The sequence below is a fragment of the Rhea pennata genome, chromosome 24 (assembly GCF_028389875.1).
Source record: "Rhea pennata isolate bPtePen1 chromosome 24, bPtePen1.pri, whole genome shotgun sequence".
Classification (NCBI taxonomy): domain Eukaryota; kingdom Metazoa; phylum Chordata; class Aves; order Rheiformes; family Rheidae; genus Rhea; species Rhea pennata.
In genome coordinates this window covers 1448485-1471676 of record NC_084686.1, presented here as the reverse complement: position 1 = coordinate 1471676, position 23192 = coordinate 1448485, and the positions used below count along the sequence as shown (strand labels likewise).

Genomic DNA, 23192 nt, shown 5'->3' with positions numbered 1-23192 from the left:
AAGTCCTTCTGCAGTTTCCCAAACTCTCTCTCCCCTTTCTTCCACCACCCCAAGAACCGTTCTCCCTCTGTCCCCAGGAAGTACATCTGTTGTGACACTATCCCCCCCCCCACCAGCCAGTGCCCTGCTCCCCCACTTAAACAGGCACAGAAGGGGAAGGCCAGGAGAGGCCAGTAAGCTAACAAAACAGCTGCTCAAGCTCTCTCACCAGGGCTTCCACTCAGGTGGCAGTGGAGCCACGATGCCTTCCCTGGCAAGCCACATCAGCTCCGGCTCCTTCTCAGGGTCAATCCCGATCTCCCTTGCAAAATCCTGGATTTCTAGGAAAACCAAAGAATGTACATCGTACAGTTTGTGCAGATGTCTACATCAGGCTCTCGAAGGCAATGCCAACCTCCTCAGCTAAAGCAAAGGGCATGCTGGAAGAGCCTAATAGTGGAATGAAGCTGCGCAGAGTTGTCAGTAAGGTCCTGCGTGTCAGTCAACATATCCTACCGTGTTGCCAAAGCAGGGAGACAGGAACCACAAAACGACATACATCCTCGCAATCAGAAACAACTCTTCAGTAAACAAAATCCCATTTATTCTGCTCTCTTACTCACACTCTCCCTTACTCCTGTTTTCTTAATATGCTGAAGAGTGATTCAGCATGCTTGAACCCCTTCTTGCAGCAACTAAGACAGGCATCAGTTACCTTGCTCACTGGGAATGTATGTCTCATCGTAATCTTCTTCCAGGATGAGCTGGTCACCAATGCGTACCATAGTTCCTGCCATGGCTGTTCAGGAGCATACACCCTCCCTGCACCTGGCAGCGTGAAGGAAACAACCCAAAATCACAACAAGCAACGGTGGTCAGACAGAAACAAAACATCCTCATCACACAGTGTGGGGCAGAGACCTGCAAGAAATTTAGCGCCAGGGCTGTGGGGCAGACCAAGGTGCTCTGGGAGTGCCAAGCGCAGGGCAGACTGGAAGAACAGAGAGCGAAGCCAGCCAAGACTGACAGATTTTGGTAAAGGCAGGAAGGGAACAGCTAAAAGGGGAGCAAGCTGCAGCTCAGAAGTGAATTAATTACACGTGCCAAGGGAAGGGAGTACATTACTTGCAAGCCTGGTCTCATACCTCCGCTACAAAAGGTAGAAGCTACTGGCACTTAATTTTGGTTTATTATTTATTCATTCGGTAATAGGGAGATGGAGCCCACGAGTGGGCTTTACCCTGCCTGGATACACGGTGCAGGGCACAGCCAAGAGCTCTCTGCCCTATACTTCCATGCCCTCTTTGAAGCCAAGTAGGAAGAAGCTACCTGGGTCACACTTGGCCATGACACATACAGCCCAAGCCACCACAAAGAAGGGAAGACATGCGACAGGACAGAGCTCTCCACACCGCTTACAGTGCTTTTTCACCGTGGTGCACAGTATCTAATCAAAGACCCTTCCACACATGCTTCACAGGAGCTGCAGAAAGAGGGAGCAGAGCTGAAGCTGGCACAGAAGCTACAACCAGACTCCCCTCAGGCTTTCAAGCTTCTACAGAGAAGATGAGCACTTGCTTTGGGAATGTTTTAAACAGGCAAAAAAATGCTGAAATGGGGAAGAGGAAACCCAGAAAAAAAAAAGATTTTTTCCCAAAGTGTGGCACAGCCTTTTGAACAAAGTCCTTGGGCTGAATCAGCACCACCTGGGGACAAGCCAGCTTCTCTCCATACCCTCCCTGCCAGCCTCTCTGGCCTTCCCAGGGGACATTTTGGAAGCTATAAAGGGGTCCTAACTTAACATGGCCCAATTGTAACCTCTGGCAGATAGCTTCAATATGTAACTGTAAGCAGGGACCACAGCTGAGCCCTCAGGACTGCTCCACAACAGGTTTAGGCTGATTTAAGCTCATTTCCCTGACCCAAGTGCCTCCAGCTGGGGGTTTTCACAGACTCCTTGGGCCAGCTCCTGCGCTTGCACAGCCTCATGGCAAAGCCAGGCAGGAGGCCAGGCTGGCTCCCAGGGTTAACAAACCACCCACTGCAGCTTCGAGCACCATCACCACACCACTGCTGCCTCTGATTGAGATTTCCTTGCCCTTTTCACCTTCCACTGACCTCAGCTGCTCTGTGTTTATAACTCTTATGTAAAGGGAGCCTCATAACCAGCAATTAATCCTAGCACTTTCCAGGCACAGATATTCTCAGGACATGCCAAACCAAAACAGCATCACAAATCCCACTCCACTCCCCCTCCCAAATGTAGCTGATCTAAAACATTTGAATGTGGGCAATTCACTCCAGGCCTTCTGTTCTTGTTTTTCTCTGTCACAGCATTATTTGCAGTTTTCACCACTTTCCTCATCCCCTGGCATTAGTACCAGGAGATGAATTATACACCAGCTCTTCTCTGAAACATTGCTTCCCCACACCTGCACAAGTATCAGGAGGACGCCTGTGTGTAATTAAAATGCAACACAGCTGGAGGTGTGCTAGTCCAAAGACATACAAGAAGCAAGGCTTGCAAGGTAAAGCAATATCTTTTATTAATAAAGATGCAGTTGGAAAAAAGCATGTATTCTTTATTTTATAAATACGTGCATGTGTACATGAGACAGACAAACAGCTTAAACCACCAGGCACATGTAAAGCCATGAGCTAGCAAATTCATGCCCTGCTCAGCTGCGGTTGCTATTATTAGCACACCTCAAACCACTCCACGTGAGAGCAGCACAACAAAAGGGAAAAGTCTGCAGAGGACACCGCGGGGCAGGAGGCAGCTTTCTGCCCCTTCCCTGCCCAAAGCAGGAGCCTCCTCCCAGACGGGGAGAGCGGCGAGCGTGTGTCCCCGTGCAGCCCGGTGGGAGCAGCTGCAAGGTCTCATCCTGCCCAGCACCTCGAGGTGTACCTCTGCCCCTCAGCACTCACGTGTGTGCACCGGCTCCCTTGCACACTCACCCCCTTGCGTTGTCCTCCTGGGCTCGCACAGCCCCACGGCCCAGGCCGAGCTCGCAGGCTTACCCCTGGCTCCGCGGCTCCCGGCACCCTGCGTCCCAGGCTCTCCGCGTGCCTGCCCCTGCCTTAGCACCCTGCTGCACCCTCAGCCCGGGCACGCTGGCACCCTGCACACTGTGCCCCTACTCACAGCCCCTTGCACGCTCACCCCGATCCCAGGGGCGCTTGGGCACTCTTGTCCCAGCCCCCGTGCAGGTTCCCTCTAGGGCCCGTGCACACTCACCCGCCCACACCCCACCCCCCGTGCACACTCACCCACCCACACCCCAGCCCCCGTGCACACTCCCTCTGGGGCCCGTGCACACTCACCCACCCACACCCCAGCCCCCGTGCACACTCACCCGCCCACACCCCAGCCCCCGTGCACACTCCCTCTGGGGCCCGTGCACAGTCACCCACCCACACCCCAGCCCCCGTGTACGCTCCCCCTGGGGCCCTGCACACTCACCCGCCCACACCCCAGCCCCCGTGCACACTCACCCGCCCACACCCCAGCCCCCGTGCACACTCCCTCTGGGGCCCGTGCACACTCACCCACCCACACCCCAGCCCCCGTGCACGCTCCCCCTGGGGCCCTGCACACTCACCCGCCCACGCCCCAGCCTCACTGCAGACTGACCTCCGCGCTGAGGCCCCCGCGCACTCACACCTGCCCCCGGGCTCCCCCGCACACTGTCGCGCGGCGCTCCAGGCGCCCCTTGCTCACTCACCGCTATCCCGGGGCCCCTTGCACGCTCACCTGGCCGCACCCAGGGCCCTTACACACCCCCGCACGGTGGCCCGGGCCCCAGAGCCCCCCGGGGCACCCGCCTTCCCGGCGAGGCCCTCCCCGTACGCGCTGCCAGACACAGGCCCGCGCCCCGCGCCCCGTCACTCACCGCGCAGGAGCCGCCGCTCGCCGCCCCCCCGGAGGCCGCGGGCGGCCCGGGCCGCGCCGCAGGCGCTTCCGGGTCGCGCGGCCGTAGCAACGGCAGGTCCCGCCCCCGGGCGCGCCTGATTGGGCGCCGCGGCGGACGGCGGCGGCGCGGCGCGGCGCCTGCCGGGACTCGTAGTGCGGCGGCGGCGGCGCGGCGGCGGCCCCGGCGGCGGCGCGGACTACGAGCCCCGGCGGGCGGCGCGGCGCGGCCGTGCGGGGCGCCGCCGGCTGGCGGCGGTACCGGGCACAGCCCGCCCGCCCGCCGCCAGCAGCGCGGCCGCAGCATGGCCGGCGCCTGGCCCTGGGCGCTGCTGTGGCTGGGCGCCGGCCTGGCCGCCGCCGCCGGGGCCGCGGGGATCCGGGTGCCGCTGCGCGGCGGCGGCCAGGCCGCGGCGGCGGCGGCGGCGGGGCCGCGGGCGCGCCGGGCGGCGGCGGAGGGGGGCGGCCCGCGGGCCGGCAGCTTCGTGGACATGGTGGACAACCTGCGCGGCAAGTCGGGGCAGGGCTACTACGTGGAGATGGCGCTGGGCAGCCCCGCGCAGAAGGTGAGGCCGCCGCCGCGCTCGCGGTCCCCTGGTTCGCCGCGGGCCCCGCCGCCGGCACGGTTCAGGCCGTTTGCACGAGCGCGCTGTGCGGAAAGGGGCAGGGAGAACCGCCGTGCCCTGCCGGGAGGGCGCCCGTCCTCGCCGCGCCCGGGGCTCAGCTCGGCGCCCGTGAGCACAGCCCGCCGCGACGCCGCAGAGCCCGTCCTGTGCCCCGGCGGCTGAGCGGGGGCCGCAGCCCCTTCCCGCCGCCCCGGCTGACCCCGCTCCCTCCTTAGCCTTCACTTCACCTTCCGAGCGCAGTCAGGAAATTTCCCCGTTCCCTCTCTGTTGTACTTTAATCATGGTTTTGAGCTGCGCTGCACGATGGAGTCACTATCAGTAATTAATTGCACTCAAACCCGTGTCTATTAGCATGCTAACGGCACCCCATGTTGATGCCCAGATCCCCGGCGCTGGGTGATGCACAAATCCACCCTGCCGAGCGCGGGAGCTGAGCACCGTGAGCCAGCGCATCAGGACAGATGGTGAAGGCTGGGCACCGCAGCTGCACTGCGTGTCCCCCTGCAACCCCCCGGCTGCCGTCTGGCCAGGCCCAGTGCAGCCAGGTGCCTGCAGACCGGCCCCCAAAGTGGTACCCAGTACTGTGGCACGTGCTGCCGGTCACTGTGCTCGCATGCCACTGAGAGGGAGAGCTTCTGCCAAGGTGCCCGGAGAGGCTGTCACGTTAAGGGAGCTGCAGAAGGGTTTCAGAAAATGTCCCTGCCACACACGTTCAGGCCTTGCTGCTTCACGTGTTGTGTCCCGGTCTGGATCGACGACTCATCTGAGTCTCCAGGAGACAAGTCCTCTCCATGTGACAGCAAACCCCAAGCCAGCAGAACGCAGCCTGCACGGCTCCCCCCGCTGCCTCCCGCCGTTTAACACTAGTGCAAAATGCTGCCATCCTGACGGGCGCATCTCAGGCTGCACACATGCCAGTGCCGGCCCACAGTGCGGGCACCCGCCAGCCTGGTGGGGGAACAGCCAGGTTTGGGGCTGGCTAGCAGCCCTGTGCTGGCCAGAGCTTTCCCATTTGCTGGGGTGGCTTGTGCTGAGGTCGTGGGCAGTCGCGGGTTTCCTTGGCTCCCTGATATAACTGCTGTTCTCAGATAGGCAAGGGAAAGCCTTCAGAGGAAAACACACTGCCTGCTGCCTGTGTCCTCTCCCTGCAGCCTCGGTTCAGCAGGTATTTCTCCAGGGAAAGCTGTCTTCACTGAGTACTCTGGAGAACAGCAAGAATGAGTTGCCTGGAGCAGATGGCCTTTAACGAAAGATCAAACAGAATCGTCCTGGGAATTGCGCGGGCGCAGCGGCAGTGGCTGCAGGTGGCAGGTTGCCTAGGGAAGGTGAGGCTGCTCGAGTGCAGAGTGCAGCACCGAGACGTCCTGGGCACCTCTTAGCACTCGCCCGAGCGGCTGCACGGGCCGACGTGAGGCTCGGATCTCAGACGATGCCTGAAACATTCCCCTGGGCAAAAAGCCTGCCGGGGGTCTGAGGAGCTCCGGCACAGCATGGCGCAGGGGGAGTGCCGTGGGGGATCCCTGCACTGCACCGGGGCGGCTCTGGGGATTTGGCAGGGCATCCCGTTGCCCGAGGCATGGCACGGCTGGGACAAGAGGTGTCGAGGACGTGTTGCGTGAAGCTAGCTGGCGTTAGCGATTCATTGAAAAAATTCTGCCAGCTCTGGCCGAGCGCTTTTGCGATTAGCACAAGCGCATTAGCTACCTTCCTCTGCCCTCTGACTCCGCAGATTAAGGGCCCTGTCAGGCTGCTTGGGCAGTGCTGGGGACCCAGCCCGCTGGGGCCCGAGCCTGCCCCGCAGCCCTGCTCCCCACAGCGGGCTGGGAGCCCTGTGGCTGCACAAGCCCCGCATGAGCCCTGCTCAGACCCCAGTGATCGCCGTCGGCAGGTCCTGTCTCCACGCGGGACAGGAGGGGCTGCTGGCAGGGCTCAGCTGGGGCCGGGATCAGGGGCGTTAGCCCGCGCTCAGCCCCGTTGGCGGGACGTTTGCCAAGCCCTCCCTGTGAGCTGGTAATCCGGGGCATGGGCAGAAGTGAATTGGGAGCAGAGCTCAGCATATGGATAGCTGATTAGTGGACCCAGCAATCCATGGCAGCTTGTATGTTATCAGTGCCTCTGACCAGCTTTGCAAGCAAATTAGGAGGTTTCCTGGCAAGGGAAGCTTGCCCCCCTCTGCAGCCCTGCAACATCCTGCCAGGTGCCTGCCAAACCCTGCCCATGGGTGCTGGGCACACGGGGCCAAGGCCTGGGGGTGCTGAGCAGGGCAGGAGATCTTGGGCTCTATCTGCACACTGCCGGACAATGTTTGCTTTTTGTGCAACACCCTGACGTTGCTGACTGCTGCTCCACCACCGTGTCCTCTTCTGCTCCACCGCTCCCAGGCACAGCAGCCCCCTCGCTCAGCACTCTGCGCCGTGGTGCTGCAGCCCTCCTGTCTCCCTGAGCTCTGCCAGCCGGGGCAGCCTGCGGCCCTGCCAGGGCCCGGTGCAGTGCCGGCCTTGTGCTGCTCCCACAGCCAGGGGCTGGGTGGGCTGAGCCCCTGCGACCCCAGGCAAGAGCACGTGGGGCTGGAGGTGGCCAGCATGCATGTGGGCAGAGCCCCACGTGCAATCACGGCTATTTGGGCTGTGCAGGGGCAGCTGAGTCCACCTGGGGCTGCCCCTTGCCAGAAATGGGGCAGGCACAGTGCCTAGCATGGAGCACAGGGTGGAGGGAAGTGGGGCATGCCCTGGCCCCCATCGGGAGTGCAGAGAGAGCTGAAGACCATGCAGCACAGCCGGCACCGGGTGTGAGGACGGGGAAAGCATCTCTTGGCCTGCAGAGCCAGCCAGGCTTGGGAGAACAGTGCAGCCTAGGTCCCACTGCAGGATCACGAGCCTTCCCCATCTCTCCTCCTTCTCCAGCTGAATATCCTGGTGGACACGGGGAGCAGTAACTTTGCTGTGGGGGCTGCACCTCACCCCTTCCTCCGGAGGTACTACCAGCGGCAGCTGTGAGTATGCTGTGGGCACAGGGGCCGTGGGGATGCACAGACTGCAGCTGCCTGTCCTGGCACTTGCACTGGTCTTAGCCTGGCTATTTGGTGCTGTTCCAGGTCCAGCACCTACCGGGACCTGCGAAAGGGAGTGTACGTGCCCTACACCCAGGGCAAGTGGGAGGGGGAGCTGGGCACTGACCTCGTCACCATCCCCCATGGCCCCAACGTCACCGTCAGAGCCAACATCGCTGCCATCACGGAGTCGGACAAATTCTTCATCAACGGCTCCAACTGGGAAGGGATCCTGGGGCTGGCCTACGCCGAGATCGCCCGGGTGAGTCCTGACTCGCAGGCAGCTGGGGATCCTGCTGCCCTCTCCTACAGGCTCTGTTTGCGTACCTCCCTCCTCCAGTTGTTCCCCCGTTGGTCTTTGCCCGTGCCTATTTGTGGATGCGCTAGAGTCGCCTGGGTGTCCTCCCGTCGGCGTAGAGAAGGGGTAGCACTGATGCGTCCCTGTCCTGCCTCTGCTCTTCTCCTCCCACCAGCCTGACGACAGCCTGGAGCCCTTCTTTGACTCCCTCGTGAAGCAGACTCGGGTGCCCAACATCTTCTCCCTCCAGCTTTGTGGGGCAGGCTTCTCGCTCAACGAGACCGACGCCCTGGCGTCAGTGGGAGGCAGCATGGTGAGTAGTCTGGAGCCGAGAGCTGGCGTGGCAGTCTGGGGAGGCCCAGGAGCATTGCTGCAAGTGTCCTGGAGGGCAGGTCTGGATATATGGGACGTGCCCTGGCCAGAGTTGGCACCGTGTGGTGGCAGCACCTGTCTGTCCCTGATGCAGATCATTGGTGGCATCGACCACTCGCTGTACGTGGGTGACATCTGGTACACGCCCATCCGCAAGGAGTGGTACTACGAAGTCATCATCGTCAAGCTCGAGGTCAACGGGCAGGACCTGAACATGGACTGCAAAGAGGTGACGCGGGGTGGGGGCACCAGGGGAGCCTGCCCTTCAGTGCACAGTGGTGTTCCTGCTGCTGGAGGCATCTGCCCTTCATTGCCTGCTGAAACCGCCCAGCACGCTGAGCGCTCCAGGCCCGTTGCCTGTGGATTTGGAGCTTCGTTGCTGAGGGGCTGGTGGAGGCCAGGGGCAGAGGCAGTTTGTCCAAGGGTGGAGCTGGAACCAGAGCCCACGCGCTGCGCCGTCACCATGGCAAGCAAAGCTGGAGCCTGGTCCTAGTAGCATAGCATGCAGGGGTAGCCAGAGCAGTCAGGCACTGGAGGAAAGAGGGGAACTGGGCTTTCATCTTACACCTGGTCACTCTTCCTCTTCCTGCCCCCAGTACAACTACGACAAGAGCATTGTGGACAGCGGGACCACCAACCTCAGGCTGCCGAAGAAAGTCTTTGAGGCTGCAGTGAAATCCATCAAAACGGCTTCCTCGGTCAGTGTGGCCCTCAAAACTAGCTTAGTTCTCCACTCTCTGCAGACATGTGCTCAGTGCCAGCGCAGCACTGGAGCAGTGCCTGCATGTCCCCTGCCTGAGCATCTCTGCTGCCTGCCTGGCATGGCCCTGCTCACTTCTCCTTTCCCTCTGGCAGACGGAGAAGTTCCCAGATGGCTTCTGGCTGGGGGAGCAGCTGGTTTGCTGGCAGGTTGGCACCACTCCCTGGCACATCTTCCCTGTCCTGTCCCTCTACCTGATGGGAGAGGCCACCAACCAGTCCTTCCGGATCACCATCCTACCCCAGGTCAGCGTTGGTGCGGCTGGACCCTGTCCAGTGCTGACTGGGCAGTGGGCTGCAGCTGGGCAGCACAGTCAGGACTGTGCTGGGCACAGCTGCCTACAGGAGCTCTGCCCTGCTCTCCTTTCCTGCTGACGGCAACTTCTGTCCTTGCAGCAATACCTGCGCCCGGTGGAGGACGTGGCCACCTCTCAGGATGACTGCTACAAGTTCGCCATCTCTCAGTCCTCCACAGGCACCGTCATGGGTGCCGTTATCATGGAGGGCTTCTACGTGGTATTTGACCGTGCCCGCAAGCGCATTGGCTTTGCCGTCAGTGCCTGTCATGGTAAGGGATGGGCGAGGGAGGCAGAGGGCATGTGGACGCTCAGGGGTATCACAGTGGCCCGACCTCTGCCTCATCCCACCCGCAGTGCACGATGAGTTTCGGATGGCTGCAGTGGAGGGACCTTACCTGCACTCCAACATGGAGGACTGTGGCTACAACATCCCGCAGACGGACGAGTCCACCCTGATGACCATCGCCTACGTCATGGCAGCCATCTGCGCCCTGTTCATGCTGCCGCTCTGCCTCATGGTGTTTCAGTGGCGCTGCTTCCACTGCCTGCGGCGGGACCACGATGACTTTGCAGACGACATATCCTTGCTGAAGTGACACCTGAGCACGGGGGCAGCCCCGGGGCCTGCAGGTGAGGCAGCGGCACAGGGAGAGGTGGGCCCTTTCTCTGGGGGGCTGGAGTATGGAGGCAGGGCAGCAGTGTGCAGAGCCCTCCTGGCCCTGGGGGACTCGGTGCCCTTGGGGGTGGCAGGACAGGAGTGACCCACTGCCAGGAGCAGAGTGCCAGCCCTGAGGCTGGGCCCCATATCCCCATCATCTAGGGCAGCATTTGGGCACCAGGACAGGGGGAACCACCAGCACCATGGAGCAGACAGATCTGATCTGAGCAGCAGGCTGGGATCCCCTCTGTGAGCTCCAGGGCTCTGCCCTCGTTCCGGACACCAGCCCTTGCTGACCCACAGCCTGCCACGAGCACATGCAGCATTTGCTCGCAGTCTGTGGGGCAGCAGCACAGGCAGGGGCAGCAGTGGGAGCCCTGGGCCTCAGCTGCTTTTGTCTGGGACCTACAGAATCAGCTTGGCAGTTTGGGGGTGACACAGTGTCTGCTGCTGTTCCCTTGCAGTCCTGCGCAGCCCTGCCAAGCCTGACAGAGTCAAACGGATAAGCCATCCCACATCTGTCCCCTTCCCCGTGCCCCCGCATCCCTGTGTCTCTGCCCTTCTCTGCCACCCTGCAGGGCGGCTGCTGGCCCAGGCCATCCATGTAAGTGTGTGCGTGTCCGCTGTGGCCATGCCTGTCCCCGTGCTGCTCCCCTCTCCAGGACAGTGTGTGAACTGGACTCTAGAGCGGGCATCTCCAGGGCCTCTTGTCCCCATCCCTGGGCTTCTGGGAGAGACGCATGCAGTGCCAACCTGGAACTGCCCAGGCATGCAAGAAGCCAGAGGCAAAGGCTTCCTTAGCAGAAGGAACGTGGCTCCACTCCCACCCTCCTGCTCCCCTGCCTTTTGCTGTCCGTAACGCGCTCCCCAGACTCTGCTCTCCCCACCATGTCCCCTTGGGGACAGGGAACTGCCTCACCTCCCTTCTAGCACCAAGCGGTGTTTGCCATGGAGAAGCCAGTGGCTGCTGCCCTCCAGCCCCAAGGAAAACAGCCTCCCTGCTCTGGGACGCGGGGTCTTTCCCCTGTGCTTCACGGTCCCACAGGCCTGGTGGGGAATTAAGCAAGGAGCTTTCCCCCACGAGCAGAGCACAACCTGGTACAAGCAGAAACTGAGTGCCAGGCAAGAGTGAACTGCTGACCCCAGAGCCAGACCGTGCCCCAGCCCGCTTGCCTGTTCGAAAGCCATAGGGGAGCCAGCGCCAGGCTCTGCTGGCCCCCGCCTGCAGCTGCTGTATTGCCTCACCAGCCTCAGCGAGTGCCACGGCGCGGGGCGCAGCGGCTCCGCTCAGCTTCCTCCGCGACTCCTCGGATCCTGGCGCCTGGCTGCAGATATGGCCGAGCCCTGGCTCCTGCTCTCAAGGCGTGTGAGGCTCCCTTTGCAGCTTGGGGGGGAACAGGCTGGGGCAGGAGGTGGCTGTGGGAACTGCAGCATTCATTATTTTTTAAACATATGGTTGTATTTATTTTATTTTTTTTTTACAATATGAATCACTGGTAGTGCGGCTGTGCAGAATCAGAGCGTGTAGATAGCAGCCCCCATACTGCACACAGGTGTACAAATAATGGATGCTTCTCACCTGTACAATACATACATACATACATCTGTATTTTTAATTCTAGCCCTGAAAGCCACTGTTCCAAACCCAATGTGAAAGGGTTTCAGTGAGGGTTTGGTTCGGTGCGATTTTTTTTTTTTTTTTAATATTTTAAGCCCTCTGCTTAGTCCTAGTGCCTTGGCCACGACCCAAGCACCAGACTAGCTAGCTCAGCAGTGGCACTTTATGGATCGTAGATGATCTGGAGTTTGTTTCAGTGGATGTATGTCTTGTAACTGGTTTAGTGACAATGATGGAGGTGTTCAGGAAGAGGGCACGGTTGGATCACACAGAGCAGTAGTTCTCAAGCCAAAAGGACATTGAGCAGGGAAGGCAGTTGTGCCCCCATCTTGTTCATACAGTGAAGAGGGGATTTTCCAGTACATAAGAACAGCCCTTCCCTGCTTTCCCCAATCACAGCTCCCCAGGCCTGCTCACACTGTCCCAATCCAGCAGAAGAATGGCACTGACAATCATTTTCTCCCTTCCCCTGAGCAGACTCATGAGCCTGCAGGCAGTTGATAATGCTCTATATCCCTACTTTTCCACCTAGAACTTGGACATAGAAGTGCTGTCAGATTTTGTTCTAAATACTGAGATTTACTAGTTAAAAAGGCAACATTTCTCTGCAAGTGAGGGACAGAGCTACCAGTAGGGCCTGGGCCTGAGCAGAGGTGGCAGCTGGCCAGTGGATATATGTACACAAGCTGAGCAACCAGTTCAGGAGGGGGCAGGTGCTAGGGACTAAAGAGATAAAAAAAAGCTTGTTAATGAAGTCCTTTAGTTAAATATTCCTTTGAGAAACTAACAGGGGAGCCAGGGAACAGTACTGTGTCAGAGAGCACAGGCAAGCCAAGCCAGCCAGAGCATTGTGCCCACAGCAGCCCATTACGTGCACCCCTGAGTTGTTCCACTTCACTACTACTGTGTTTGTATAGTATCCCATTCCCTGTCCTTGTTCCACAACTGCAATCATTCAGCAACGCGACTCCAGTGCAAGGGAGCAAAGTTACGCACCTGCAGAGTGTGCACAGCCCTCCGCTCCTTCGTGCCTGCCCAGGGCCCTCCCCAGGATCCCAGAGACTATGCTGTGGACCACTGCCTTAAAACACGCCCAAGAGGCACGTGTACGTGCAGAAAGATTCAGACTGCAGCTGAGTCCAGCCATGCTGTGCACAGGCAGCACTCGCACTAACTAATCCCAAGGCGTAAGTGCTTCTAGCAGTGCTGAGTTTGTGCCACACAGACTGCAAAAAGAGAAAAAGACCTACAGAGTAAGTACAAGATTTTAAGTGGTGCTGAGCACCTCTTAATCCCCAAATCCATGGAGAAGGGGCCAGTGTGTCAGCCCCTGTTTTAGGAGAAAGTACAGGAGGTGAAAATTGGGATCGCAAAAGTTTGGTTATCCTGAGCTGCAGTGCAGCCAAAATGTGTTCACTCCCAAGTACTCCCTGCCCAGGGCCCAGAGTTACAACAAGAAGCACCAGGTAAAAGCATGAGCAGAACTTTGCCCAGTGGGAGAAGGGATGGGGATGGTTACCCCCAGCTGCTGCTGTAGACTCCAGTACTCTGTAACCTAATGTCTATGTAAGAACAATGAATGTTAACACGGTAAATTATTATTATATTAAAAACCACAAAAATTCCTCTTTGCCTGCAACCTGTTCATTGCTAGGAGGCGGACTACCCCGCAAGCACAAGCAGCACCAGATGGATGTGGCAGAGGGTGGGTCTGCTGGGGCACAGGGAGCAGGGGACAGCCCACTGAGGGAAATGCTTTGCAGAAAGTGCAGAGCTGCTGGCAGTGCTCCCCCGGGGAAGGACAAGCTGCAAGCCAAGCAGGTAAGTGGACAGAGGTAGTTACAGCAACCGCTGAAGGCCCAGCAAGCAGTTTTCTAACACAGAGAGGAAGCCAGTAAGGCTATGAACAACCAAGAAATGAGGGGCAGCAGCAAATCACTGCATAATATACACACTTTATTTATGAATTTGTATGTATACAGACTTTCTATACACACATTACCTATATAATAAAAATGTACATGTGTATACATGGTCATATAAATATAGAACTGTAGAAATCTTAGAACTGATCCTGTCTATTCACAGCAACTCCTCCAGTGGGGACGCTTTGTTCGAGTAGCCGTCATTTGAGACTTGGGCAAAAGGGGCAAGTGTCATTTGTGTTGGTCTGTGCCCAGAATTTGATGCACTAGAAGAGAGAGAATTAGTCAAGAGCCACTGGCACAACTCAAAGGTGCTGTGAGCACAGCGTGGCATTACTTTTCCAGAGCAGTGCTGGCAAGGGGCGCTCATTTTAAGGAAGAGTTTATTTTGCTCCCTAGAAACAGCCTCCATCAGAAGGTCACTGTGATGAGGGAGCCCTTTTCAATCTAGCATCATCATCACACTCTCCTGAACTCATGGCTTTCGGCTTCCTCAGTAGTCACTTGGGCCATAAAAAGCAACCATTAGGAAGAGGGATTTGCCTACATTGATGAACCGCAACCAGCAGCATGAGAGGAGAGAGTCTCTCCTCTTCCAAAGAGTTCATGCACACAGAGCCACGACACCCAGACAACTGGGTGACAGGCAGCTCTCTGACACCCTGTATTCTAGATCTTCCCACAGCATCTTACTCCAGGAAGGGAAAAGACCAGGATCTAACCCTCCAAACAAGGAGCACAGGCTCTAAGGCAAGAATAAGACACTGTTGTTAGAAGCCACTACTGAACAGCCACTCAGCAGTCCAGCTACAAGTGAGGAGAGAGGGTGACAGGGCACAAAGAGGTTAGTTACCGATTACACCCTCCTGGCAGGATCCGATTACAACATGGACTCCTGGGGACTCGCTACGCATGCTCGGGGACCTGGGAAGGGACTGGCACTAGGAACCATTACAAGGAACATCACGAGAAGGCAAGAGAAGCGCTGAGCAGAGGAGCACACTCACCTCCTTGTGCAGCACGTGCGAGCAGGCCATAGGGTGAAGGTCACCAGGCTGCACAAGCTTCTGGCACATTAGACACAGCTTACAGGCAGCTGGGGTCTGGGACGAGCAGTGAGGGAACACAAAGCAGACAGTCACAGAAGGCAGACACCCCAGCTCAGATCATATATACATATGTACATATATTCCACGTTCCAGCTATTTGTCCCACCAGCCACAGCCAGGGGCCACAGTTTGCCCCACTCTTCCCTCTGCACACAGCCATCCTATGTTAGAACCTCTGCCATCTCTTTTGCAGCTGCTCCTCTCTCCCCTGACCCGGGGCACAAAGGAGCCACGCTCCTAACTCTCCTCTCCTGCCTCACCAGCCTGAGCAGCTACACAAGGAGAGGGCTCGGCTTCACTGCCCTTTCCTTTCGTTCCCCCTTTCAGAAGGGCTCCCTTCCCAGCCGGCTTTCCCTGGGGATGCTGAGGCGCTTCAGGAAAGCCAAGAAGTCTTACGTGTGACGCCGTTCCAGGATAAGCCACCTGGGCCGGGGGCAGGAACATGGGCGTGCTGATCTGAGGCAGAGGAGCAGAAAACATGGGAGCTCGGATTCGACTGAGCGGCTGTAATGAGGCAAACAGCGGCATATTAGTGAAGTCCAGGAAGACAGCCGAGCTGCCCCAAGTTACTTCAGGGGAAAAAATGCACCCCAGCATTGCTCCACAGCCAAGAGAGAGGGGCACCCCTGGGACAAGCCTGCTGCACACAGACCAAGCCTGAGCTCTGCCCATGCCCACAGCCTGCAGGCAACTGAGCAACAGGCGCTGCTCATCACTTCCAGGCTGCCTCCCCCAGCAAGCAGCCTGGCAGGCCCCCACTACCCCCTGCAGCTCTCCTACCTGAGCCCCAACTGCTGCCCGCTCGTGCTGCTCCGCCAGCTTCACTGCCACCAGCTGGTTCAGCTCCTCCATGGTCAGCCCCGCCATGGTCCTCCGAGCAGTCTTGATCTGCTGCAGTATGTTGGTGAGCTGGGCCCTGCAGGAACAGCAGCCTAAGAGCTCCCACCCACCGCCAGCGAGCCCAGCTGGCCCCCGCGAGCAGAGCTGCGTCTGCCGAAGAATCTACAACATTGCTCCAGACCAGTCAGCCATCTCCATCCAGGTCTCCGGGGAAGCCTGTATCACAGCAAAAGACTATATACTCTCAACTGCCCACAGAGACCAGCTGATACTCTAACCAAGACAAATTACACACTTTCTCTCTCCGAAATGCTGGGGGGAAGAGTACACAATCCCTGCTAGAGCGAGTGCCCACCTGCCACACAGGCAGACAGACCTGCCTGACATAGGGCTGCATGCAGAGTGCTCTTTGCTGTGCTCCAGTATCACAGCCACTCTTTAAATAAAGCCCCAAACCTTCCTTGTTCCTAGTGCTATGGGAGAGGTGACAGAGCACTCAGACTTGGTTTTCCTCCCTTTCCTGCAGATTCCTCATGCTCCCAGACAAGCTCCACTACCCTTTATCCCAGCTCGCATCCCACACACAAGCCTTTGCTCCCCAGGAAAGATAACGCAAGACACTTACTTGGTGCATTGTGGAAACCGAGTCAACAATTTCTCCAGCAGCTTTTCCAGCTTATCCGCTGGCTGTGGCACATGAAACTCTGGAGTGACCTTAACTCCTCCCAAACCTGGTGGAGGAGGGATAGAAGCAGCAGGAGTCATGTGAGGACTGTGTGTGCCAATAAGTGATGCCACTACAGGGCTGTTTCTTCCTTGGGAAGCAGGCAGCGGTGGGGAAGGCTGGTTAGGCCTGGAGATGGCAGGGTTCAGGAGTGGAAAGGAGAGTGCCCGGGGATCTGCACTTGGCATGACCATGGGAACGGGAACCGGTCCAATGGGGAACGGGAGCCTGGGAGTAAGGGAGGGGTTGGGCTGGAATGCCGTCAACATGAAATCTGTCTGAGAAAGAAAAACAGGGAGAAAGGAAAATCTGGTTAGAATAAGCCCATCTGAAAGCAGAGCTCAGCACCTTCCACCCCAGCCAAGCAGGAGGTGGGCTGAGCCACAGGCACTGGCAGTTATACTCTCATGGCAAGGCAGGGAAGTGCAGACCCTTCTCCCCAGGGACAGCTGCCTCAGAGGACAAGCAAAGGACTCCAGAAAATTTAATCCTACAGTCTCCTTCAATGCACGTAACACAGGCAGTGCCAGCCAGGGGCTGGCAGGAAGGCTCCCCCCAGCACTGACCTCAGAGCAACCAAAGCCTGTATTTGTTAGGCTGGAGAGACACTCACTTCTGAGGGTGGAGGTGGCAGGGTTGGCGTTGGGATCTGCGGAAGGCTGCTCAGCTTTGTTCCATTTCTCACCATCTGAATGTGGTCATTGAACTGATCCTAACAGAGAGGAAATAAAATAGAAGTAGTTATCAAAACCGCTGCCTGAGGAAGTTCCGGACACCGCGTGCCTAGAACAAGTGAATTCCCTTGCTACTGCTGCCTTGGCAAAGTGTTCTCAGTCATGGAACAGTTGCAGGCCCTAAAGCAGACACAATTTGGCTCCTGAAGACTAAAGAAAGAAAGAAAAAAAAAAAAAAAAAGACAGACTTGGAGGGAGGAATATCTGCCTCTGCCGCTAACCCAACACACTGCTTTTGTATCCACGTGGTTTATCCACATGCATCAGCCCAAAAAGGCATGTAGATGATCTCTGCAGCTGCTTACAAGGGCAGACTGGCTGTGCCATGCTTTTTGGCACAAACCTCTTTCGTGTGGCTCAATCCTTTCCTAAAGAAGGCTTAAACTAAGCATGTAAAGTAGCATTAATGGTAACTGCTCATTGTTATGTCGGGAGCTCTCTACCACGGACTTACTCGGACACTTTCCTTGGTCATTCGTATCCTGTTCAGCCTCATCTCCCACTCCTGTTTGGGCCTCATGGTCTCCAGCGTGGGTGGTGCAGACCTGTGAGCACAATTCAACTTTGTCTTGTACCTGTGCTCTCATTAGCAGCAAAGCAAGAGCAGTCAGAAAAAAAATAACTCCCCAAACCCTCCCGTCTTTCCCTGTCAGAGCTCCCCTCCTGTGGCCAGGCAGGAAGAGGGGCTCAAACCTGGGCAAGGACCTCTGCAAGAGGAGGGCATGTGGTACTACATCAGTGCAGAGACTGATCTGGTGGACAGGCACAGATACTGCAATCAGCACAGTGCCACCAAGTCAAAAACACAGCAGATGTTCAGCAGAGGAAAGACAGCAGGGAATAAGCACAACCCCATGTGCCCTCGTTCTATGACACTGCAGAACCACAGTAGTTTAATAAAATAAAAAAATAATAAAAAAAACAGGAAACCTCAACCCAGTTCAGTTAAACCTTCAATAAAGGTAGAAGAACAGCAAATAGGCACATAGCAATACTTGAGTCACTCTACCATTTCTGAGACTACAGGAACTTACTTGAGGTAGGTGAGGTGCAGCTCTGCTTCTTTTTCCGCTTCCTCTAGTTTCAACACCAGCAGCTCCTTTCGGCTCTCCAGGGACAGAATCTAGCAGAGACAGGCCCCACATGAAGAGTAGTTTCTGTATTCCCATTTCATGCTCCAGACTGTGACTGTAAGTTCTTCACTAAGCTCTATGCTGACTGCACTGCGGCACCAGTTTGGATTAATGTTTATTGCAATGACATCTGCTTATGACTCCTCTCACACCACAAAGAGAGAGAGACTTAATCTTGTTGTCAACTGCCCCTAGTTTCAGGTCCTGACCATCATTCAGCAATGGCCTGGAACCCCTAGAAGGTCTTCCTCAACTACTCTGCAAGTAAGAAGCCATCTACCAACCTCTGCTTTCCAGGCCCGTTCCGTCTCCTCAAGGATGTTCCTGTTGATTTCATTGTGCTGGTTCTTCAGCTTATCTAGCTCCATCTCCCATAACTGCCTGGAGGCAGAAATAGAACAGGTCCATTTATGCACCGGAACGACTTGGAACAGCAGAGCTGCCAAAACTCTCACAAAACTATCCATCCTTATAGCGCTAGGTTGTGCAGAACTATGGAATATCAACAGCTTCCAGGCTGTGACATCAGTTATGTTTATCAGGGCTTCATGAGTCACTGCCACAGGAGTGAGCTGTTCCACAGCACATGAACAACTAGCTTGTGTTTGCTATGGTGTCATGTACAGCTAAAGCAGTACAAGAAGGGAGTTCTCCTCACCTAAAATCTGTCCAGCTTGGTGGAATGGCATGGTTCTGAACTAAAGAGTAAGCTGAATCAACACAGAGACCTAAGTCATTTTGATCCTGCAGAAGTTTAAAGTTGGCCCTTTACAAGCATGTTATGTGAGGATTTACACTTTGATCTGAAACTTCTCAGGTAGCTAAGCACTGCAGAGACGTGCCAAGAGTTTAGAATAGTCAGGAAGTTGTAGGAAACAGCACTGAGAGAAATAGCTCTGTCCTAATCCTGGGAAGCAGAAATTCAATAAGAGGTAGCAGTTGCAAGCTGTGCCAATCCACTGAGCATGAATTCTAATCTTGGGGGATCTTTATCTCCATGTAACAAGTATCCTGGAGCCTGCTTGTGACCAGGATCAGAGGATTTAATCCAGAGACTGTGAACTGGCACCCACCTGCTGCAAAAGGAGATAAAGCCTTTAGAGCACCTCACTGGACAGCACTGTTCGACTCTCCTCTCTAGCCTAGCCCCAGCACCAGCACTAGATTCACACCAGAGCAAAATATTCTAGGGTGAGGCAAATAACATTTTTCATTTATCACATATCTTTTGCTTTCTATAACTGGAGGGAAAAGACCAGAAGGAAAAAGTTATTCAACAGCATTAGTCTGGTAATATAGAGAGCCTTACTTTTCATCAGACTGCTCTGCGATCAGAGAGGCTATCTTGTTTTCCTTCTCCTCCTGCTCTTTCAGCAACCTGTACAAGAGAAAAAGCACAGATTGAGTCACCTGTTGCAAAGGTGTCATTGCATAGCCATTACTGCTGCATGGATCAAGTTTAAACAAGGTATTTGCACAGCTGTGTGCCCAGCATAGCAACATACTCTGAAGACTGAGCCATTCAATAAATATTTGGAAGTAATTGCTACCATCATCTGTGAGAAGAGAGCAGAAATTTGCTGTATCATGATACTGCACAAAGACTGCAGCATATAACCAGAATCCTCCGCAGAAAGCAGTGCCACCCTGACAACACACTTTGCAACAGTTCATTCACACGGGAAAAAAAGAGGTTGGGTTCTTTGAACCATTACTGAGGTAGCTTTATCCAAAAACACTATGACCAAGCCCTTAAAAATCAAGCTCTCCAGGACAAGACCAAACAGCTATGTAAAAGTGCAAATTCGCCATCCAAAGGAACCTCAGGTTCTTCACAAACAAGTCAAAGCTAGCTTGCTTGCTTCAGAGTCCCTCTTCATGTAGAGAGATTCCTTGCACAGAGTATGCTGCCTGTATTACAGCAAAGCGTGACTGCTACAGGGAGTCTTTCTAACCATCAGCTGCAAAACATGTTTGAGCAGCCTACCTAAATGGGAAGTTTTGAGTAGGATGATTTGGTAAGTCAAACAAGACCATAATTCTAGCACTCCAAGAGAACAGTACTGCCTCCTGCTGAAAGGCACTGGCTTCTAGAAGATGGCAGCACGTTCAGAGCTGAGCTGTGTTATCATCATTGCCAATTCCGTCCATGCTAGCTAGTTAGCAGATGAAAAAGCAACCTTTTGCCCCAAAACTTCATTTTGAGATCCTCTCTATAGAGAAGCTGCTCAGTCTGTAGTAGATCTGTTCAAACCTGAACATGCCTCTCTCTCAACTGCTCACCATAATACCTGCTGCTTCCAAAAGTTCAGAGCAATCTTCCTTGAATCAAACATAGATCAGTTCAATTATATATTTTTTCCTAATACATACTCCTTTGCCATACTAATACCTTCTGCCTTTCTCACAGAGTTTCTCAATTTCTGCCTTCAGATCTTGCTCCTTCTGCAAGAATTCCTTCTTTTCTTTCTCCATCTTCTTCTTTGTCTCTTCTCGCTTGATGGTCACATCCTGAATGGCTTTCAGGATCTCCTAGAGAAAACAAGTCTCATGCAAATAAAGAGCAAAATCCCCAAGTAATAGTTTCCTTTGGTTTGAAATCGGTTACTTTCTTAGCTAAGTTGAAAAGAGATTACATGCATCACTGAAATTTTTCTGGTAGATCAAGCCCCAGATAAGATACATAGAGGTTATTATGAGGAAACCCAGGAGGGACAAAAAGCCTACAGATCTCCTGTCTCCTTAGAAACACTTAGGGGGGCAAGGACTTCCACACTTCACTTTAGATCTAAGTGATGGGTCCCTGATGGTTCCTTTTGTCCTGACATGAGCTACCACAGAGAGTAGGGAATCACTTGTTTATATCACTTGTTTAACCCAGTGGTCCCTGAGCCAATGGCCAGGAGACCTCCCTAATCACATGGAGTTAACCTTCCTCCCTTTCAGCTGCTGATCACATGGAATCAGTTCTCCTCACCTCCAGCTCCCTCCCTAGTTTTCATGTGAAAAACTAATGCGCTTACTGAAGAGATGTTGCAAGATCACCAGCAGGAAGTGACTTGCGTGCAAGATGCTGTTAGGAGTTAATTCTGAACTGTTCAGCATCTAGATTTGGGCAGGGGCCAGTCTTTAACACTGTAGAAGAATATGTGCATAGTATACGGGGAGAACTGCAATGCTGCACGCCATTGCTGCTTCTGGCTGCCAGCTTGCACCCCACCGTGACCCTCAGCACTGAAACAGAGACTGAATCAGCCCACCTTAATGCTATAGCTGTCAGCGCAAACAGGCAGTTTAAGTAAGAAAGAATTTTCAGCAAATACCTGATGGTTCTTCATCTCTTCCTCCCTTCGCTGCTGGAGCTGCTTGAGCTGCACCTGCAGCTGATTCTCCACTTGCCTCTGTTTGTCCAGTACCTCCTGGTAACGCTCTTTCAACAAAGCCCTCTCAGACATCATTTTATCCTGTGGCAGAGAGCGGAAACTCAAGAAAACCTTCCCCTTCCCTCACACCAAAGAGGACACAGACAAGAGCAGTAAAGCTCAACTGCGCAGTAAAGCCCAGCAGATGTCAAGGCTTAGACTGTCAATAATCACAGTTAACTTCTGCTTTCAAAGCTCAAGCTCTCTAGATCCGACTGCAGGATCCACTGCCTGAAGCTGCAGCTAGCATTGTGTTTTATTTTTCTAAAGAACGGAGCTTAAGAACTGCAAGGCTAGTAGTAAAATGAGAAAAAATCGTCTTGTGGGAAGAGTAAGGGAGCAGGCATCAGGATATCTAACACCTAGAAGAACTCTGTCTCCAGTTAATTTATTTAACAGTATTTTGCTACAGTTTTGCCATAGCACACATATTCAGGCACTGTCACTTTTTTTTCTCTCTCTAAAGTCTTTAGGAGAGCTTAGTGAACCAAGAAAGGAGAACACAACCCGTGAGGCAGTGTGTGGGGGGGTGTTTTTGCATTTTTAAAGCAGGCGGGAGCTTTAGAAGGAAACAAGCAGCAGTGTTTCACGTACGGCACGGCCCGGGGCAGACCGAGCCTCGCAGCACATGCCCACAGCAACACCGAGACGCCCAGCAGGGGAGCGAGGAGGCGCTGCCAGGTATCACCACCGCGCCCCCTCCCCGCGCCGTGATCCGCGGGCCGGGCCGGGCCGGGCGGCGGCTGCGGTACGCACCAGGTTCTTCTCGATGTCCTGGTCCGTGCTCACGTCCGCCTCGGCGCTCCTGAAGTCGGTCTGCGGGGGGAGAGCGGCGCCGTGAGAGCCCGCCGAGGCCGGCCCGGCCCGGCCCGCGCCGCGCACCCACCTGCACCGCGATGTTCTGCGAGGGCCTGGCGGGGGCCGCCGCCGCCTCGGGCTGCTCCGCCGCCGCCGCCGCGCCGCGCTGCTCCTCCGCCGCCGCCGCGCCGCGCTCCGGCTCGGCCTGGCCGCCGGCCCCCGCCGCGGGCGGCTCAGCGCCGGGGGGCTCCGCCGCCGCCGGGCCGGGGCTCTGTGGGGGGGCGCCGCCGCCGCCGCAGCTGCGCGACACACAACGGTCACTGCCCGCCCGCCCGCCCGCCCTCCGCGCGCCGCCGCCGCCCGGCCCGCGCCTACCTGCCGGGCTCGCAGAGCGGCGCCGGCGCCGCGGCGGGGCCGTCCGCCTGCGCCTGGGCCTGCTCCAGCGCCATGCTGCGCCGCGCCGCCCGGCGCGCTCCGCCCGCCGCCGCCGCGCCGCGCCGCGCCCCGCCCCTTCCGGCGCCGCCGCGCCGCGCCCCGCCCCTTCCGGCGCCGCCGCCGCCGCGCCGCGCCCCGCCCCTTCCGGCGCCGCCGCCGCCGCCGAGCAGAGCGCCGCCCTGGCGGGGGGGAGGAGGCGCCGCCGCGGGGCGGGGCGGGGGCGGGGCCAGGGAGGGGGCGGGGCGGGGCCAGGGGGGCGGGGCGGGGCCAGGGGGGCGGGGCGGGGCCAGGGAGGGGGCGGGGCGGGGCGGGGCGGGCCTCAGCAGCGCCCCCTGGCGGCGCGGCGCGGCGCGGCCGGACGTGACGCAGCTGTCAGCGGCCGCGGGGATCCGGCAGCGGCGGCGGCACCGGGGCCGCCTCGGCCCATGCGCGCCCCGCCCGGTGAGCGCGGGGGGCGGGAGGCGGCCGCGGGCAGCGAGCCCTGGCCCTGGCGCCGGCCGGCCG

The 23192-nt window shown here is 56.7% G+C and overlaps 3 protein-coding genes across 17 annotated transcripts in view; 1 reads left to right on the top strand and 2 right to left on the bottom strand.

The window, feature by feature from the left end:
• Positions 1-3919, bottom strand: part of CEP164 (centrosomal protein 164) — a 56393-nt gene extending 52474 nt beyond the window's left edge. For all 12 annotated transcript variants that reach the window (XR_009960687.1, XR_009960688.1, XR_009960682.1 and 9 more), the window contains exons 1-3: positions 3873-3919; positions 695-807; positions 209-320 (exon numbers count right to left, since the gene is read on the bottom strand). Coding sequence is in view for 1 of the 12 variants with exons in the window: in XM_062594674.1 (XP_062450658.1) it covers positions 209-320; positions 695-776 (194 nt within the window). In the remaining 11 variants the exon portion in view is untranslated. The remainder of the gene's footprint in view (positions 1-208; positions 321-694; positions 808-3872) is intronic.
• Positions 3920-4194: 275 nt separating this feature from the next.
• BACE1 (beta-secretase 1) lies at positions 4195-13193 on the top strand. 4 transcript variants are annotated; one of them, XM_062594749.1, is made up of 10 exons: positions 4195-4455; positions 7419-7507; positions 7610-7826; positions 8038-8175; positions 8329-8463; positions 8831-8932; positions 9090-9239; positions 9390-9561; positions 9647-9922; positions 11199-13193. In XM_062594749.1, exons 1-9 carry the CDS (start codon positions 4195-4197, stop codon positions 9886-9888), a joined length of 1506 nt encoding a protein of 501 aa, XP_062450733.1. In that variant the 3' UTR covers positions 9889-9922; positions 11199-13193. The 4 variants fall into 4 exon arrangements, with proteins under 4 accessions (XP_062450733.1, XP_062450734.1, XP_062450732.1 ...); XM_062594750.1 differs by having other exon boundaries at positions 10415-13193; XM_062594748.1 differs by having other exon boundaries at positions 9647-13193.
• Positions 13194-13503: 310 nt separating this feature from the next.
• Positions 13504-22428, bottom strand: RNF214 (ring finger protein 214; the record flags this gene model as incomplete). Its single annotated transcript, XM_062594753.1, has 14 exons — positions 13504-13759; positions 14501-14596; positions 14999-15106; positions 15383-15518; positions 16068-16444; positions 16780-16878; positions 17355-17445; positions 17935-18023; positions 18318-18414; positions 19343-19411; positions 20426-20565; positions 21357-21497; positions 22212-22271; positions 22342-22428. Coding segments are annotated over 14 exons (1656 nt in total), but the record flags the coding sequence as incomplete, so codon positions are not given.
• Between the last annotated feature and the right edge of the window lie 764 nt (positions 22429-23192).